The 15,705-nt window shown below is 44.4% G+C and overlaps 1 protein-coding gene across 1 annotated transcript in view; it reads left to right on the top strand.

Moving 5' to 3' along the window:
* The window catches only part of Veph1 (ventricular zone expressed PH domain containing 1), a 205,494-nt gene that overhangs the window by 36,731 nt on the left and 153,058 nt on the right, over window positions 1-15,705 (top strand). The window contains exon 4 of the mRNA XM_051157270.1: window positions 5,412-5,578. Within this exon, the coding sequence (XP_051013227.1) occupies window positions 5,412-5,578 (167 nt within the window). The remainder of the gene's footprint in view (window positions 1-5,411; window positions 5,579-15,705) is intronic.

The following is a 15,705-nucleotide window of genomic DNA, read 5'->3' as shown; positions in this document are numbered from 1 at the left end:
ACCCCTAAGAGTTTGTAACTAGGGGCTTATGCCCTCACACATCTGGAATACACATGCAATATGCCATCCACCACGGTAAAAAACAAATTCACAGTTAAACATATCTAGACATCGGAGGGAATCATACATTATAAGTGAGAGTCAACAGGCAGTCAAAAGCATTAGGCCTGTGCTCAAGAGCTTCACTGATTTAAAATAGCAGCTAAAATTGAGTACGTTTGAAACCATTTTTAAGGCCTAAAAGAAAAAGAAGTCTTTATGAGATAGTAAGACATTGTTTAAAGGGCACTGTGAAGAGAGCTCAGTAAAGCGCTTCTCTCTTAAGGACATGGACCCACGTTTGATTTCCGGAATTCACCTCGAAAAGCCTGTTGTGGTGATGCAAGGTCCTAAGAACAGTGTTGGAGAGAGGGCCAGAGGGTCCCTGGCCAGACAGCTATGCCTTCTGGGCAAGTACAGGCCAATGAGAGGCCCTCTCTCAAAAAGCAATGTACAAACGCTGTGTAAAAATGCTTACTGCTCTCTCAAAGGACCAAGATTCCATTCCCAGGCCCCACATCACTGGGCTTACAACCACGTACTCTGGGTCCGGGGCATCCTATGTCCTTTCACCTCTCCAAGTACCTGTGACATGCAAAAACTTATGCTGGGACACACAGAGACACAAAACTAAATAATCTTAAAAAGGGGGGGGGGATACAAGGTGGAAGATGCCTGTAATCATACCAGAAGCTGACGTCAAAGGCTTCCTATGTACTCACACCTATGTGAACATGCATCCACAGGAGCACACACACACACACACACACGCACCTGCGCAGACACACACACGCACACAGACGCAATATGTTAAGAGTAAAGCTGCTGAATATTTTAAAGAACTATAAGTGGTTCCCATAATTTTTTTTAAAATTAAAGAATTTTTTAAAAAATATTTTTAAAAGATTAGGAATGGATTAAATGCCAAACTAGGCAAACCAAAGAGAGTGCTAATGAGTTTATAAGACAGATAAATGTCTCAAAAGAAAATGTATAAAGCCTATGAATGTCCAAATCACGAGAGAAGAAGTGACCTGCTACAAAAGCGTATGTGTGTGCACGCATGCATGTGTGTGTGTGCCTATGTATGTGTCATAAGCAAACAGGAAAGTGGAAATTAAAACAACTGAGATACAATCTTATACCCCATCAAATTATCAAAAGCCAAGGAAAGGCAGGGTCTGAGAAGACGAAGCATCAGAAGGATGTGAGCAGCAGAGAGCTCACGCTGCTGACAGCTGGTGGCAGTGTGAGCGCTTAAACGCTTGCTGGCGGGCTGAAAATGGGCCCTCAAAGATATCCACGTGCTGATCCTTGTACCCTGTGAACATGCCCTACATGACTGCATTTGAGAAAGAACCAAAGTCACTACACAAAATAAGGAAAGAACCCTAGACCATTCAGGTTGACTCTGCAATCACAGGGTTCCTAAAAGTCCAAGAGGATTCGAGAGTGAGATGTGTCATTGGATAAAAGCTCTTTCAGTGCAAGGCTGAGGTCATGAGTTCAGTCCTTGGAATGCGCAGTGGAGGGAGAAGATCAACGCCTGAAAGTCTCCTCCAACTTCCACACACGTGTCATGACACACACATTTGTGTCACATACATACATTCACACTTACAATAAATACAATATTTTAAAAGAAAGAAAGTGAGAGAGGCATAAGATGGAGTCAGATGACAAATGGTGATGACAGAAAGAGGCACAACCACATAGTCATCTTGTTTCTGACTTTGAAGATGATGGAAAGGTCCACGAACCAGCAAATACACACCAGACTCCAGAAGCTAGACAAACCAAAGAAAAGGCTCTTTCTAGAGTCTCTGACAGGACCCTTGCAGCCTTGCCTACCCATTGGTTTGAACACAGTGGCATTCCTGGTCAGGCTTCTGAAAACAGAAGATAACAATCTGAGTGACTTTGGGCCTTTTCTGGTGGTTTCTCCTGGAAGCTATAGAAAATCATGTCTTCCAGCCATGGAGCACATCAACAAGATGGTGGCCCTGGGTAAAAGAACAAGCGGGAGGAATAAACATACGGAGTCAACTCGAATGGAAACCAGCATAAAGATGGATGGAGCAAAATAGTGTGCAATGGGTTCTGTATATAGTGAATCTATTCATGTTAAATTATGAAGCACACTCCCCTTGCCCCTCACCACCAGCAGCAATAGGAGAGCTGGTCCTGCCTCTCCACAGCTGCAATACTCAGGAGAGTTGGCCCTGCACCTCGCCTGGGAAGCACAGTAGTCCTGGTCCTGGTTGAGTAGGCAAGGATGAGCCAGCCCCAATGGAAAGAATGAGGGAGAGCTGGCCGCACCTCTTGTCTGCCATGAAGTTGCATGGATGTAGGGGAGGTGCCCTCCACTCCTCCACCCCTCCACCCTCACTATCTACAGTAGTCTGGAGCACTGTCCCTGAAGTCATGATCACAGGAGAGCTAGCCCTGCCCCTTACTGGCTGTAGCATTTGGGAGAGCAGGCCCTGCACCTCCCCTGGGCCACACAGTGGAGCTAGGCCTCATGGTTATACAGATAAGGGAGAGTTGGCGCACTGACCAGATCAGCTGCCACCCAGGCCCACAATCAGGGCTCTCAGTTGGCCCACTCCAAAATCAATATCATCTGCAAGTGGTTGGGAATCATGAAAGGGCCAGTCCTGCTGATCCAAAGCTGCAGGAGCTCCATGACACAGGGAAATGACAGGATAGCCAGGAGAAGTCCCAGTGAGGATTTATGGTGTCATAGAAGCCAAAGATCTTGAACCAGACCAATAACTCATTGCAATGAACATTTGCAAGGGAAGATGTGTGGACAGAGGGATATACTGTGTGACATACTGTGACACACATGATGAGATGTTTTCTATGCTTTGTTTTTTGCATGTATGTGCATGTGTGTGTGTACATGTGTGGATGTATGTGTAAGTGTGTGTGTGGTTTTTTGGGGGGCATTGCAAGGGTAAAGAACAGATGTGAGAGAACAGGGAAATGAGCAAGATTGGGGTGCATAATGTGAAACTCACAAAGAATCAATAAAAAGTTAAAAGAGAGAGAGAGAATAGAAAGCAGCCAAACAACTATAAACTGTTTATTAATGTGCATGTGTAATTATGATACAGAAGCATCCAGAACAAAAAGAAATACTGACTTCAGAGTGATGGCTGCCTCTGAAGAGGAATAAAACATGGTCAGGAAACACGGCACAAGGCCAAGTTTGGGTAAAGCTGGATGACGGACACAGCACTGTTCTTCTCATTTCTTATGCTTGCCTGTGGGTTTGAAGCATTCAGTAGTAAAACTACATATTTGAACTTAGGAATGGAATTTTTACAGGAATTCTACATCCAAATTTCTTCATCAGTCCCTAACTAAAAAAAATTTTTTTTAAGTTATGTTGCACTTATTTTTGTGTTTATTTTATTGAAATTGAAGTCAGTTTAAAAATTACTAATCTGGGGATTTCCCCTTCAAAGTGCTCAGGGCCTTTGTTGGAAATAGTACTGAAAAGTCATGCAGCAGTTTCCTGTGCCAGACTCTAACTACACTCCCATTCCGTGTGGCTTTTCCCATCAGCTGACCAGTGTGCACACACAGCTACATTCAATGACCTAATGTGCTCGCTTATGTCCTGAATTAAAATTCCCCTGATTTAAGAAGCTATACATAAAGCAAACAGAAGCCAAGCAAACTAAATAGTTTGGTATTAAATTATTAATTTGTTGAAAATAGTGATGGGAACAGTGTCTTTTAAATTTTTTTTATTTTATTATTTTCTGTGTGCTGGGTTTGGGGTGTGAGTGAATGCCAGGTTCCTCTGGAGGCCAGAAGGCAGCATTGGATCCTCTGTAACTGGAGTTATGGATAATCGTGTGCCACATGGGTGCGGGCATTCAAACTCTAGTCCTCTGGAAGAGCAGCCAATGCTCTTAAATGCTGAGCCATCTCTCTATCCCAGGAAAAACATATTTATGTTTTAGTTGCTAGGTTCAGTCTGAGACAAGGTCCTGCTATGTAGTCTACGCTTGACCTTGAACTCATTATGTAGGCCAAAATGGGCTCAAACTTGTGGTCATCCTCCTGTCTCAACCTCCCAAGTACTGAGGCTGCAGATATGCATCACTACACCTGGGTCTTACAAATTCTTTAAAAAACAAAACAAAACAAAAACAATGTATTTCAAAGATCTTTTATTCTGTAGATATATTGCTAAGACACGTTTTAAACTATCCTATGAAAAGCAATTCTCAACACTTTTTTTTACCCAGATACATAAACTGAACATTAACACTGACATTCTAGAAATTCAAGCTTCCTTTCCTAAACGCTCATAATTGAATGTGTGTTTTTTTTTTAATTTGCATTAGCATGTCCCCACCACTTAATGAAGTGTGTAGTTCTGCTTGTTTGATTCTTTCTGTGAATAAAGCTAACGTTAACATAGCAGTAAGCCACAAACTGTGTTAGGGCGAGTGTGGCAATTTCACGAGTGCTTGGCTGACATGCGTAAGGCCCCAGGTTCACCCTCATCACCACTGTCACAACAAAAACCGTAAATAAAATCCAGACAATTTTCTTCAAGAAACCTCTAGAGACCAAATCCTCTAGGGCACTTAAGTGAGTGTTTGACAGGCCTCTCAGGTGAAAACTCCATACCACAGAGCCATAAACAGCCATGTCTCACACGTTGCAGATAAATCCCAAGCTTATGAAATATTTTTTTTTTTCTTCAGGCTTTGCCATTTCAAATCCAGTTGTCACACACGTTTTTGAGGCAAATCACATGTGGCAAACAAGCTGAGTGTAAATCCTCCTTGAGATAGTGCAGAAATTGAGGATTTAAATTTGCATCGCTGCCTTTCAAACTATTCATAAAAATAAGGCACAGTTTCCATGTGTCCAGTGTCTAACCCTGCCTCCCGCCCCTCAGGAATGTGAGCACATTCCTTGGTGCGTTTTTTTTTTCCCTCGCTTCAGTTTCATTTAGGTTCATGCTTATAACACTGCTCACTTTTCATTTCAACATCTTCCAAGTGTTGCTTCCCATCGGGAATTCTTTATCGGAACTGTCTCCTCAGGGGCATGGTCTGGTTACTGTCAAGTGTGCCTCTAGCCCAGTGGAGCATTACTCAGGAAAAACTTCACTACATAATAATGCTGATTGTATCACTAAGTCCGCCACCCCCTTTTAAATCAGTTGGAATGGTGCTTTAGTGACGAATTTCTTCAGAATGAGATACTGTTACTTTTAGCAGAACATGTGGCTGTTGGCTGTACCACTTATGCGCAAAGATTATTACACTGACGATAATGTTACTTCTATTGCTTTGAGGATGATAAAGCCACTGCTGCTCCTTCTATTGTTTCCCCAATAGGAAATGCCATGCTGCTAAGGGTGTTACCTGCTGTGTATGAAAAGCAGCCTCAACCGATCAACAGACACCTGGCGGAACTCCTGGCCTTGATGTCTCAGTTGGAGCAGACAGAACAGTACCATCTACTAAGGCTCCTGCATGTAGCAACAAAGAGAAAAGACATGGAGGTAAAAAGTGCACTATGCTCTATACGCAATCTCTGTGATGGCCCACACAGCCGGATATGGCTCTGGATAATCTGAGCATGATTGTGTGCTTAGGGTTTCCTTGTACATACATATATAAGTGAAAGCTTTATCTATATGTTTGTATGAGGGCTGTCTGTGTGTGTGTGTGCACATGCATGTATGTCTGTGTATGTGTACATGAGGGGTGTGTGTATACATGAGAGAGTGTGTGTATACATGAGGCTGTGTTATGTACATGAGGTGTGTGTGTGTGTGTGTGTGTGTGTGTCTGTGAGAGAGAGAGAAAGAGAGAGAGAGAGAGAGAGAGAGAGAGAGAGAGAGAGAGAGAGAGAGAGAGAAATTGGTTCATACCACTATAAATGTTGTTATCTGTCCTAGAGACTCAGAAAAGGCCAAGGGTACAGTTCTAGTTCATATAAAAAATGCTAAAAAAAAAAATAAAAACATAAATTCTGGGAACTGGAGGCAGATGGTATAAGTCTCAGTCTGAGGGCAGGTAAACACCAATACTCTAGTATAAGACATCACATGGAATGTGAATTTCTCTCTTCCTTTTCTTTTCCCTTTATTTGAGTCCTCAACAGGCTGCCTGATGCCTATCCTTTACTCAGTCTACTCATTCAAATGCTATTCACGTACAGGAATATTTTTACAGACACCCTGAGACGTTTAACAAATGTCTGGGCACCCTATGATCCAGTCAAATGGACACAGAATTAACCATCATGGTGACAGTGATAAGAAGCCACAAGTGTGAATCTGCAGCCGTTGCAGGGCAACATTAATTCAATTTAATGTGCAGGCACAGTTCTAAGAATCTATATTCTCTCAAGCAGGGCCAAGAGAAAGATTGACATGAGTTAATTTGTGAGTAAATGTACCCAAAGTGGGAGCAAGGGGTCACTTTCTAGATAACAAACAAGTTGTCATTTTTATATCCGAGTACCATATGAACAATTAGGATGCTTGTAATTAACAAACCACAGTGGTTTCAATGGGGAAAGAAATTTATTGATAATGTGATGGTAAGTAAACAAACAAACAAACAAAAATTACATGTGGCTGGGACAAAAGGCTCAAATAATAAAAATTAAATCTCTCTCTCTTTCTCTCTCTCTCTCTCTCTCTCTCTCTCTCTCTCTCTCTCTCTCTCTCTTTCTCAGATAGAAATCAGATTCTGTGAGAAAGGAGTAGTAGACATAGATTTCGCAGGGTTATGGATTTTGCCTTGGGGGAAGATGGTAGAGTGAAGTCCTCTAATGGCAGTAGCATCCAGGTTAGAGCCTTAAAAATGCAGTCTACTGGAGGAGGAGAGGGACAAAAGGACTCCAGGAAGAGGAGTGCGGTCAGGAGTCCTGGACACTAAGTATAGCCTGATGCCCCAGGACAGAAGACCAGGAAGCTGGCCCATACCTCAGCGACACCCTCAGAGATCCTTGTTCAGTATGTCAGGTGCAGACCATAAGCTGTTACTATCTCAGGGATCACAAACTAAAGGACAGAGTCAGAGGATTGGCAGGGGTCTGCTGCCTGTGTGCATCTTCACTCTTGTAATAATAATAATAATAATAATAATAATAATAATAATAATAATAATAATAATAATAATAATAATAATAATAAATTATCAGTAACATCATCATCATCATTGTCGTCATCATCATCACCATCATTATGTGTCTGCCTCTTCTAGTTTACTATAAACTCCTTAAGGACAAAAGGACTTATGTCTACATATTCATAGCTAGTCCCTAACTTCGTACTGGGAAGATAATAGGAGTTCAATAAAAAAATAAAGAGACAGCTCAGCAGGTAAAATGCTCACTGAATAAACACAAGGACCTGGGTTCGATCCCCAGAACCCACATAATAAGCCAGGTATAGTCGTATATGATTTTAGTACCAGCACCAGAGAGGCGGAGACCAAAAAGCCCTTGAGGCTCACTGGCCAGTCAGCTTAGCTCAATTGTCAAGTCCCAGATCCCTGGGTGGAGCCTGTCTCAACAGAGAGGGTGGACCATTCCTGAAGAACAACATTTGAGGTTGACCTCTGATCTCCACACAAACACACACGTGTGTGTGCATATACATGAACAGGAACACTCATGCGTGTATATACACACCAACGTGGTTGGATTGAGATTATTGAACGAATGGATGAATGAATGAATGAATGAATGAGAAAAGAAGTAGAAACCTTAGTAAACCAAGGAAGAGTTGTGGTATGGTCTCTAAAGAGAGAAACACGACTCAAGAGAGTCATGATCTAGAGAAATAAGGAGATTTAAGATGGCGACTGACCCTGGGTTTGGCAATCTGGAATCAGCAGCGACCCCAGAGAATGTCCATGGAGCTGCGGTGAGGGGGGGGGCAGTCACTTATTGTGGGTTGCATGTAGAAGGAAAGGCTAGGAAGTGGCCATGCAAAGATGGACGGCAGACTCAGGAAATCCAAAGAAAACAGGGAAAATGAGTAACACAGTAGGCATAAAGAGGTGGAAGATGCGAGAGGAAGTACAACGTAAAATAAGACACCGGATGGCCTTAGGCAGTGTAGCCCAGATCACAAGGGCAGGAACCAATTTCAGAAAGGCTGAGGGACAGAAAGGCTGGGGAACATTTGGGGATAGGTGGAGTGAGGAGCAGAGAGCTGTGGGAGCTTTGAGCCTCCTAACTGGAGGACCATTGAATGAGCACAACGCTGTGGTGAGTTCATTACTGGCACTGCTTTAGACAAATAGCATAAATCCAGTGATTTAAATACCACAGAGGTAGACATAGGGATTTTCAGGCCACAATCCAAAAGGGGAGATTCCCTCTGCAGGCTTAGAGATGGGTCTGCTCCCTCGCCTCTGATGGCTTCCAGAGGCTACTGGCTTTCCAGACTCATGGCCCATGTCATCTTTGCCTCTACCTTTCTTTCTGTGTCTTCTCTGACACTGGTCCATATCTCTGTGTCCTACAGACCTTTAGAATTCTGCTGAGGCCACCCATATAATCCAAGGGAATCTCCTCATATCAATATCATATCTACACAGGTAGTCACATAAGGTAACTTCTTTTTGCCACATAAGGTACCATATTCATGGGCTCACAGAAGAAAGGGCTATGAGTCTTCTACAGGAACCATTGTTATGACTAACATGGATGGAGCTGGAGAGAAGGTGACATACAGGATAGGGAACCCTGCATGGCTAAAAGGCCTGTTTTATCTATGGCCTGGGAACTAAAGCAAAACAAATGTGGTTTTTAGAAGACGGTGCTACAGAGACTAATGCGATCTATACTAGTTCATCTCCCATGGGGTGAGGACTGAGCATGAAGAACAGAAAAACCAGTGCAGGCGGTTATAAAATGAGGGAGGAGAAAATGCCCCGAAGTCACCCACTCAATGCAAAGACGTGTAAGAGTGAGGGTGACTCTACATGTGGCATTCTCAGAGGTTTGGTCAGAATGATGCTGCCAGGCACCGTGCTGGAAGTGCTCGTTTCTCCGCCGGAAGGTTTGAGTGCCATTGGTCTCTGAACAGAAAAGGACCAGGCGCGTAGGGTCTTGAATTCTGCCTTTCTCGAGAATGTCAGGCTCCAGGACGGGAAGAGTAGACCGTGGAACAAGCTCTGTGCCACGGGGTTTCCCGCATTGGCCGGAGATGCGAGAGGAAAAAGATGTCTCCACAGCGAAGTGTTACGGCTCTTTTCATTGGACTGCCAGCATCAGAGGGCAGTGGAAGCCCAACCTGATTTGGGCGAATAGAATAGCTGCTTCAGTTACTGAGCCAACAGCTCAGTACCGCAGACGGGCACTGCTTCGAGCAGAGCAGTACAAACCACAGCTATGGTGGCCACAACAGTCGGCAGCAATAGTCAAGTCTGGGATCAGTGATGAGTTTGGCAGGAGGGGGAGAGAAGGGAGTACTTCACAGTAAACAGTCTCAGACAATTTTCAATAGAGTAGATGCAGGCTTTATTTCATGTGAAACAGGGACTTATAAACCTTGGGCAGTGGGGTGCAGTTTTGGGTGAGAATGCGTTTCATTGGCTGGGCGTGGATGGTGGCAATGCTCTATTTACCTGGAGAAAGGTTACAGGTGATTTACCACCTGTAACCACCTTGGGGGTTGTGTCACATGCTTCTGTGGGATTTGTCCCACACCTTCTGTTCTCAGGGTGAGAGTTTAAATCTCAAGTTTGAGATTTCCGGGCCTTGAAGATGCTCCACCTCGCTCATTCCAACGCAGTCCCCCTGAGGGATGGTCCCTGAGCCCCACACATCACAGCTGCCGAGAGCCTTGGGAAAGGGCTGTGAGGCCAGTTCTCATCATTTCTTTACCTTAAAACTTCAAAAAGCTAGTCCGAGGGGGCTGGTGGGTATTGTCACATGGGTAGGCAATGGGCATTCACACGCATACTGTGTTTTTTTCCTCTTGGATGGTTCTTACCCCACAGCTTCTACCCTTCTGAGCTAACTATTTCTGTCCTTCAGACAGCAGCTAAAAAACCCTAGAAACGTTCCCAGAATCCCTTGCCCCCCCCCCCCCGCCCCACTCGTCGGAAGCACACTGAGATATGAGAGCTAGTTTGTTATGGTCCCACCATAGTTAGTGTTGGTTCACAGGCAAGGAAGGAGCCCATGGCTGGCTTAGTACCTGCTATACAACATTCCTTTCATGGATATTTCTCACATGGGGAAGTTAGAATTGGTGCCTGAATTTGCAGACAGCTTGGCCGTCTACAAAGGACTCTAGCACACATAGTAACTCACTAATCCTATGTTACTCTATAGTGTGTTAATCTTCATCCATTTTTACTTCAATCAAAACAATTGCGCCAAGGGGTTAACTGGCTTTATTTTACACACTTAGTGAAGACTAAGAAACATTTTGAAGCCAAGCTGTCTGAGTTGTACCTTCTTCTTCTCGCAGCCTGAGCAGCTTCCCCTGGAGATGGTTACAAGAGGTGGGTAGTTTTCTCAATGCTGGTCACAGTGGACAAAGGATGGTTGATCTTGCTTACACCCACAGGGTGAATGGTTTGTTGTCACCTCCTCATTCCATCCCACACAACAAGCTTTTTATAGTTTATAGATGGAAAATTCAGAACTTGGATAACTCACATGGCGTGGAGTGGCTTGGTGAGGTGACTATGCACACTGTCCTCATGCTGGTCAGCCCTCGGGCCTCCATGTGCACAAGCTCCTGTCTCCCTCTCTAGGTCACAGTCACACTACCCTACCTATAGTCACCACATACAGATAACCAGAATGGACCCTAGCCATGATTTAAAAGCCTCAATGATGAGGCCAAGCTGTGACTTAAATCTCATATGATTCCATCCATGATACTAAAAAAAAAAAAAAAGAAAAGAAGAAATGAGTCTGGAGGACTATGACTTTTAAAGCAGATGAAGTTCTAGAGGATGCAGCAGAATGTGTTGGAGAGATGAGAAGAGACAGGAGTGAGCTGAGTGAGAGACAGGCTCCAAATGAGGTTGTGGGCTCTGCGTGTGGACCACAAAATGAAGAGTAACAAGCCTAGGGGGCACTTGGAGTGACTGAGTGGACTTCAGTGTACCGAGATTATAACTTATAGAAAAGGCAGTAACAGGGAACTGCCCAGCCACTCCCATCTCTTCTCTTCCTGTGAAAGCGGCTCCTCTACTTGCCCCTTTAGTTCTCTCTATGGTGCCCTTAGAAGCCACATTGCCATAAGCAGTGACGCACAGAATGTCCACTTTACCTCTTCTCATCCATTCTCCCATGAGGCAGTGGCTAGAGGCATGGTCACAGAGAGAGAAGGTTTACAGAGACGCCTAGAACAAACAGAAGTGTAGACCGTATTTTAACCTAAATCTGACCCATTTTCTTATAGATGAAATAAATAGATGGATGTGCAGAAGTGTGACTCCACATTTTAGGACAAAGTCTTGCCCTCTGTCACCTGGGGGATGTGATGGTTTGGGTCTCAGATGTCCTCCCACATGCTCCTATGTTGGAACACTTGGTTCCTAGCTGATAGTGCTGGCTCAGAATGGTGCAGGTACAGAGTACTAAGGGCAGACAATTGTGGGTTACGTGTGCTTCATGCTCTCCCATGACGTAAAAACCCTCAACAGGAACCGAGGCTACCAAACCATACTTTCCACACCATGGTAGTCTAAAACCCTTGAAACCATGGGCTAAACCAAATTCTTCTGCCCCTATGTAGTTTCTGTTCATTTTTCTGTTGAAAAAAAAAAGAACTAAAACGGAGGCTATTATTAGCAATATCTCTACTGAGTTAGTCTGGGATGCTTCTTGGGGTTTTGGTTGGTTGTTGGTTGGTTGGCTAGTTGGGTTTGTCTTGTTTGTTGAATGTGGCTCTTACCACCTACTTCCTGTGCCTGGTGACAACATGATTCTCAGGGTCAGTAGTAGGCCTTGAAAAGCTGTTCCTCAGCCTGTGATACAGCGCAGGGATAAAGTGTTTCTCTTGTTAGAGACTCCCATTCAAGTCCCTGTAGAGACAATTTCTCTATGCAAAGCTGATGGTCCATGAAGACTTAGCATCCACACATCTGCAAGCTCTGTGATATAAATGGGTAGTCACCGAAGTCCTTATCCCTCACCATCGACACTGGGCGTCATTCTTTATAAGACAGTATTCTTCCCAGATAGAGAGGCAGTTCCTGGCTAGTGACTCATGGTCACCATCCCCAGAGAGAAATCTCAGGATCCATTTATAGGAAAAGTCGGTGTGGTCAGTTTTCCAAGTCTCCGTTATAGGAAATAAAGTCCGTGTTTCCTCAGCTGCCATGGGATATCCTGCAGTCTAGCTAGCAAACAGAACAGAATTTATTAATGTGTATGCATACATGTCACTAGCCCCAGGCATGGGCTTCTGGCCCCAGGCATGCAGAGATGAGTGACAGAGAGTGGCAAGTGAAAGCACTCTCCCTCCTCAGTGTTCAGACCCAAAGGAACTGCTTCTGCGATCTGGTCCTGAAAGGACAGAGTCATTTCCTGGGTTTCACACAACAGAATAGAACATTCCTATTCTCTTGCCAAATCTTACGACACCTAACACGTCATCCACCAGGCCAGCTGCCAGGCCCACAATGCTCAGGGGTCACTTTGCATAATTACTTGAAGTCATTTACAAAACATGAAGATGGAGCAGAGGGGTATACAGGCTATGCAGAGGCAGTCTGTGGAGCAGGACCTTCTTTCCAGAGCATCACCATAGAGGAAAGAAGCAATAAACAAAAGGAATGGCAGATCATTTTTGTAGATTTCTAGAAATGAGTGGAGTCTTGATGCTAGCCAAAATAACTAGCTAGCCAAATAGAAAATTTTGCCTGAGGACTAATTTAAGTGGTAGGACACACACACACACACACACACACACACACACACACACACACACACACACACTCCGCTGCTTTCTATTTTACATACAGGTCTTGAAATGTCATTAATTTGTAGATGGGCCTGTTCTGAAGGTGCCTTTGGCTTGAGGATAGGTATCTACAAACTTTCAACTCTGTGATGAAGCCACATTTTGAACTGCGATGAGAGATGGAAAGAGAAGAGACTAGTGTCTAGGAAGAACCAGAGAAACCAAGAGGTCCAGATTCTACCCTGGCTGCTTGCTTTAGAGAGTTCTGTTTGGGTCTCTTCCTCTTGTGCTCCCACATTATGCCCTCCCCTCACTAAGTAGCAGCCCAGGATACTAGGGCTTTGGAGGTCTCCTAGACACCCTGAGCCTGCCTCCAGTGCTTCTGCAGGACTGATTCTGGGTCTGCAGGATTATGAGCACTCCAGGAGTATGACAGACTACTGTTCTTCTGAGTCCTGGGCTTGCTTCTCTTACCAAAAAAAATCAGGATTCAGGAATTGATAAAGAGAAAGGAGTTTACTTATAATGTGGGCCAAAACAAAAGAAGAAAAGTTATTAGTTTTCTCTACCTTCTCTATTTCAGTGGCACAATTTATAGGGGGGGAAGTGGAACACGAGCCAGAAAGCACATGTAAGTAGATTTTGCTGTGAGATAAGCTGTCAGAACTGTAAGAAATTTCCTGAGGGGGAATCCCCCTCCTGGAAACAGGGCTTCAAGCTATTCTTATTATTAACATATTTTCTGGAAAATTAAAAAAAAAATTTTGGTTCTACGTTACACTGCTAACTGACCTCATATCCCTGAGAGGTGCCTTAAATGAGGCCAGGCTAGCCAGGCAAAGAGGGGCCAGAGTAGAATGAAAAGAGAGGGGGGTGGTGGGTGGGAGTGGGGGTGGGGCTGTCTCTCCCTACTTCCTGTAAGTAGGCCAAAGAGTCTAAGTGAAAACCAAGCATCCCAGATTGTTGCAAGGCTCGTGTACCAGGTAGGAGGATTAGATCGTAAGACCCCGCTGAGTATTTGCATGTGTGATTGCAGAACTTGAGCCCAGGCCCTCTGTCTATAGGGTGGGCAGATGGAAAGCCACATAGGAAAGCAAATACTTCCTTCCGTTTCCCTGAAGCAGTTCCAGGCAGCTTAGCCTTGTCTCCAAGGGAGAGGCAGCAGAAGCAGCCTGAGTGAAGACACTGCAAGGCCACAGCGTTGGGCTTCTGGCCCTGGGCCGTAAGGGAATCTTTAAACTTCTCTATTGGAAGCTTGATGTCGTCAGACTGGGATTTGAGGACAAGGTACTCTGGAGACAGTGAGGAGACAAAGACAGGACAGGCATGCCAGCTCCCTCTGAGCCTGCCACCTGCCTTGTGTCTGTGGCTGCTCTCCTCTCAGCAGACATAGCACCTTCTCCCAGACATGAAGTCAGCCCCACAAGGCAGCAATGGAGATGGGGCCCTGTGGGGAGAAAGCAAATTCCTCCTGCCAGGGCACCACTTTGCTTTCATGTGTTGGGACACACTTCAAAATATCTTCCTTTCCTATCATCATCATAATAAACTTAACACTATTAGAAATTCACAGAAAAATACTCAGCTTTTGTTTCACACATAAAGTCATCGTTTCTGTTGACAGTGTCCAAAGCAGCTCTGTGTTCTGTGCCTTCCACAGAGTCATCTGTCCCCTCGGGTGGAGGGGGGAATTTATTTGCCTGGTGCCTGCTTCTCCCCCCTCTTTTTCTTTTTTCTTCTTTTCTCCTCATTTTTTTCTCTCCTTCCAGCTTTCCCCTCTTCTTTCCTTTTTTTTCTTCTTCTTCTTTTTTTTCTTTTTGACATAGAGGAACAGACAGATAATGGACAGTCTTGTGGGACTTGGCTATGTGGCTAGGGTTTAAATGAAAACATAAAGTTGGCATGTGTAGAACCACGTGGTGTCACAGTCCTTGTTGTTCCAAGATCAGGACCTGAAGGGCAAGGGCTAGGAAATGGAGCTTTCTAGAACGGGCAGGAAATGTGTGCTCATTTCCCACTTCGCAATGCCTCAGGTCAGGTATGCTGCCCTGACCCAGGCCAGTTGGCAGACACTTTAGCTGTGTGTGCCAGAGACCTCTCAGAGTGTCTCCTGAAGGACACTCAATCCCTCCCAAAACACAGGCAGCGTTTATAGAACTGCGGGCGTGTGCCTTACCAGGAACTAGCCATGTTCTTCCCTCTCAAGTACTTGAGTGACTATAAAGTTAAAGTCTATATGTGGATGATTTTAGTTATCTCAAAACTATCTGGTCTGTCTTGCCTAGTAATTCTACACAAGACCCCCTTCTCCCTAATATCTGTGTGTTTCACAGAAAGTCACATTTTCTTTTTTTAAAAATTATTTAATTCTTATATTCATAATGGCATTATTAGGCAATGGGAATATGGTGAAAGTCATCCTGCTTTCATAATTATATCTTATCATGATATAGTTGAAGATGAATAATCTGATAAAATTGGAGATTGAGAACAAGTGAGAAGCACTTCCTGCTTTCTTGTCACTGCTATGAGGCATTCTAAGCTGAATTTTCCAGAACTGGAGGCTTTAGTAAAATCCACAAGGGTCTTTCCTCACTGGCTGTCCCTCAGCCACAGCTCTGGTGGTTGCTGGAAGAGTGCAGCATTCACACAGCGCAGCCACACAGGACCGCATGACTTAAAGGGAAAGCAGATGTAGGCTCAGGTGGTTTTATTGTAATGTTTAAATTCCAAAG

The sequence above is a fragment of the Acomys russatus genome, chromosome 15 (assembly GCF_903995435.1).
Source record: "Acomys russatus chromosome 15, mAcoRus1.1, whole genome shotgun sequence".
Lineage (NCBI taxonomy): Eukaryota > Metazoa > Chordata > Mammalia > Rodentia > Muridae > Acomys > Acomys russatus.
This window is presented reverse-complemented; position numbering and strand designations above follow the sequence as displayed.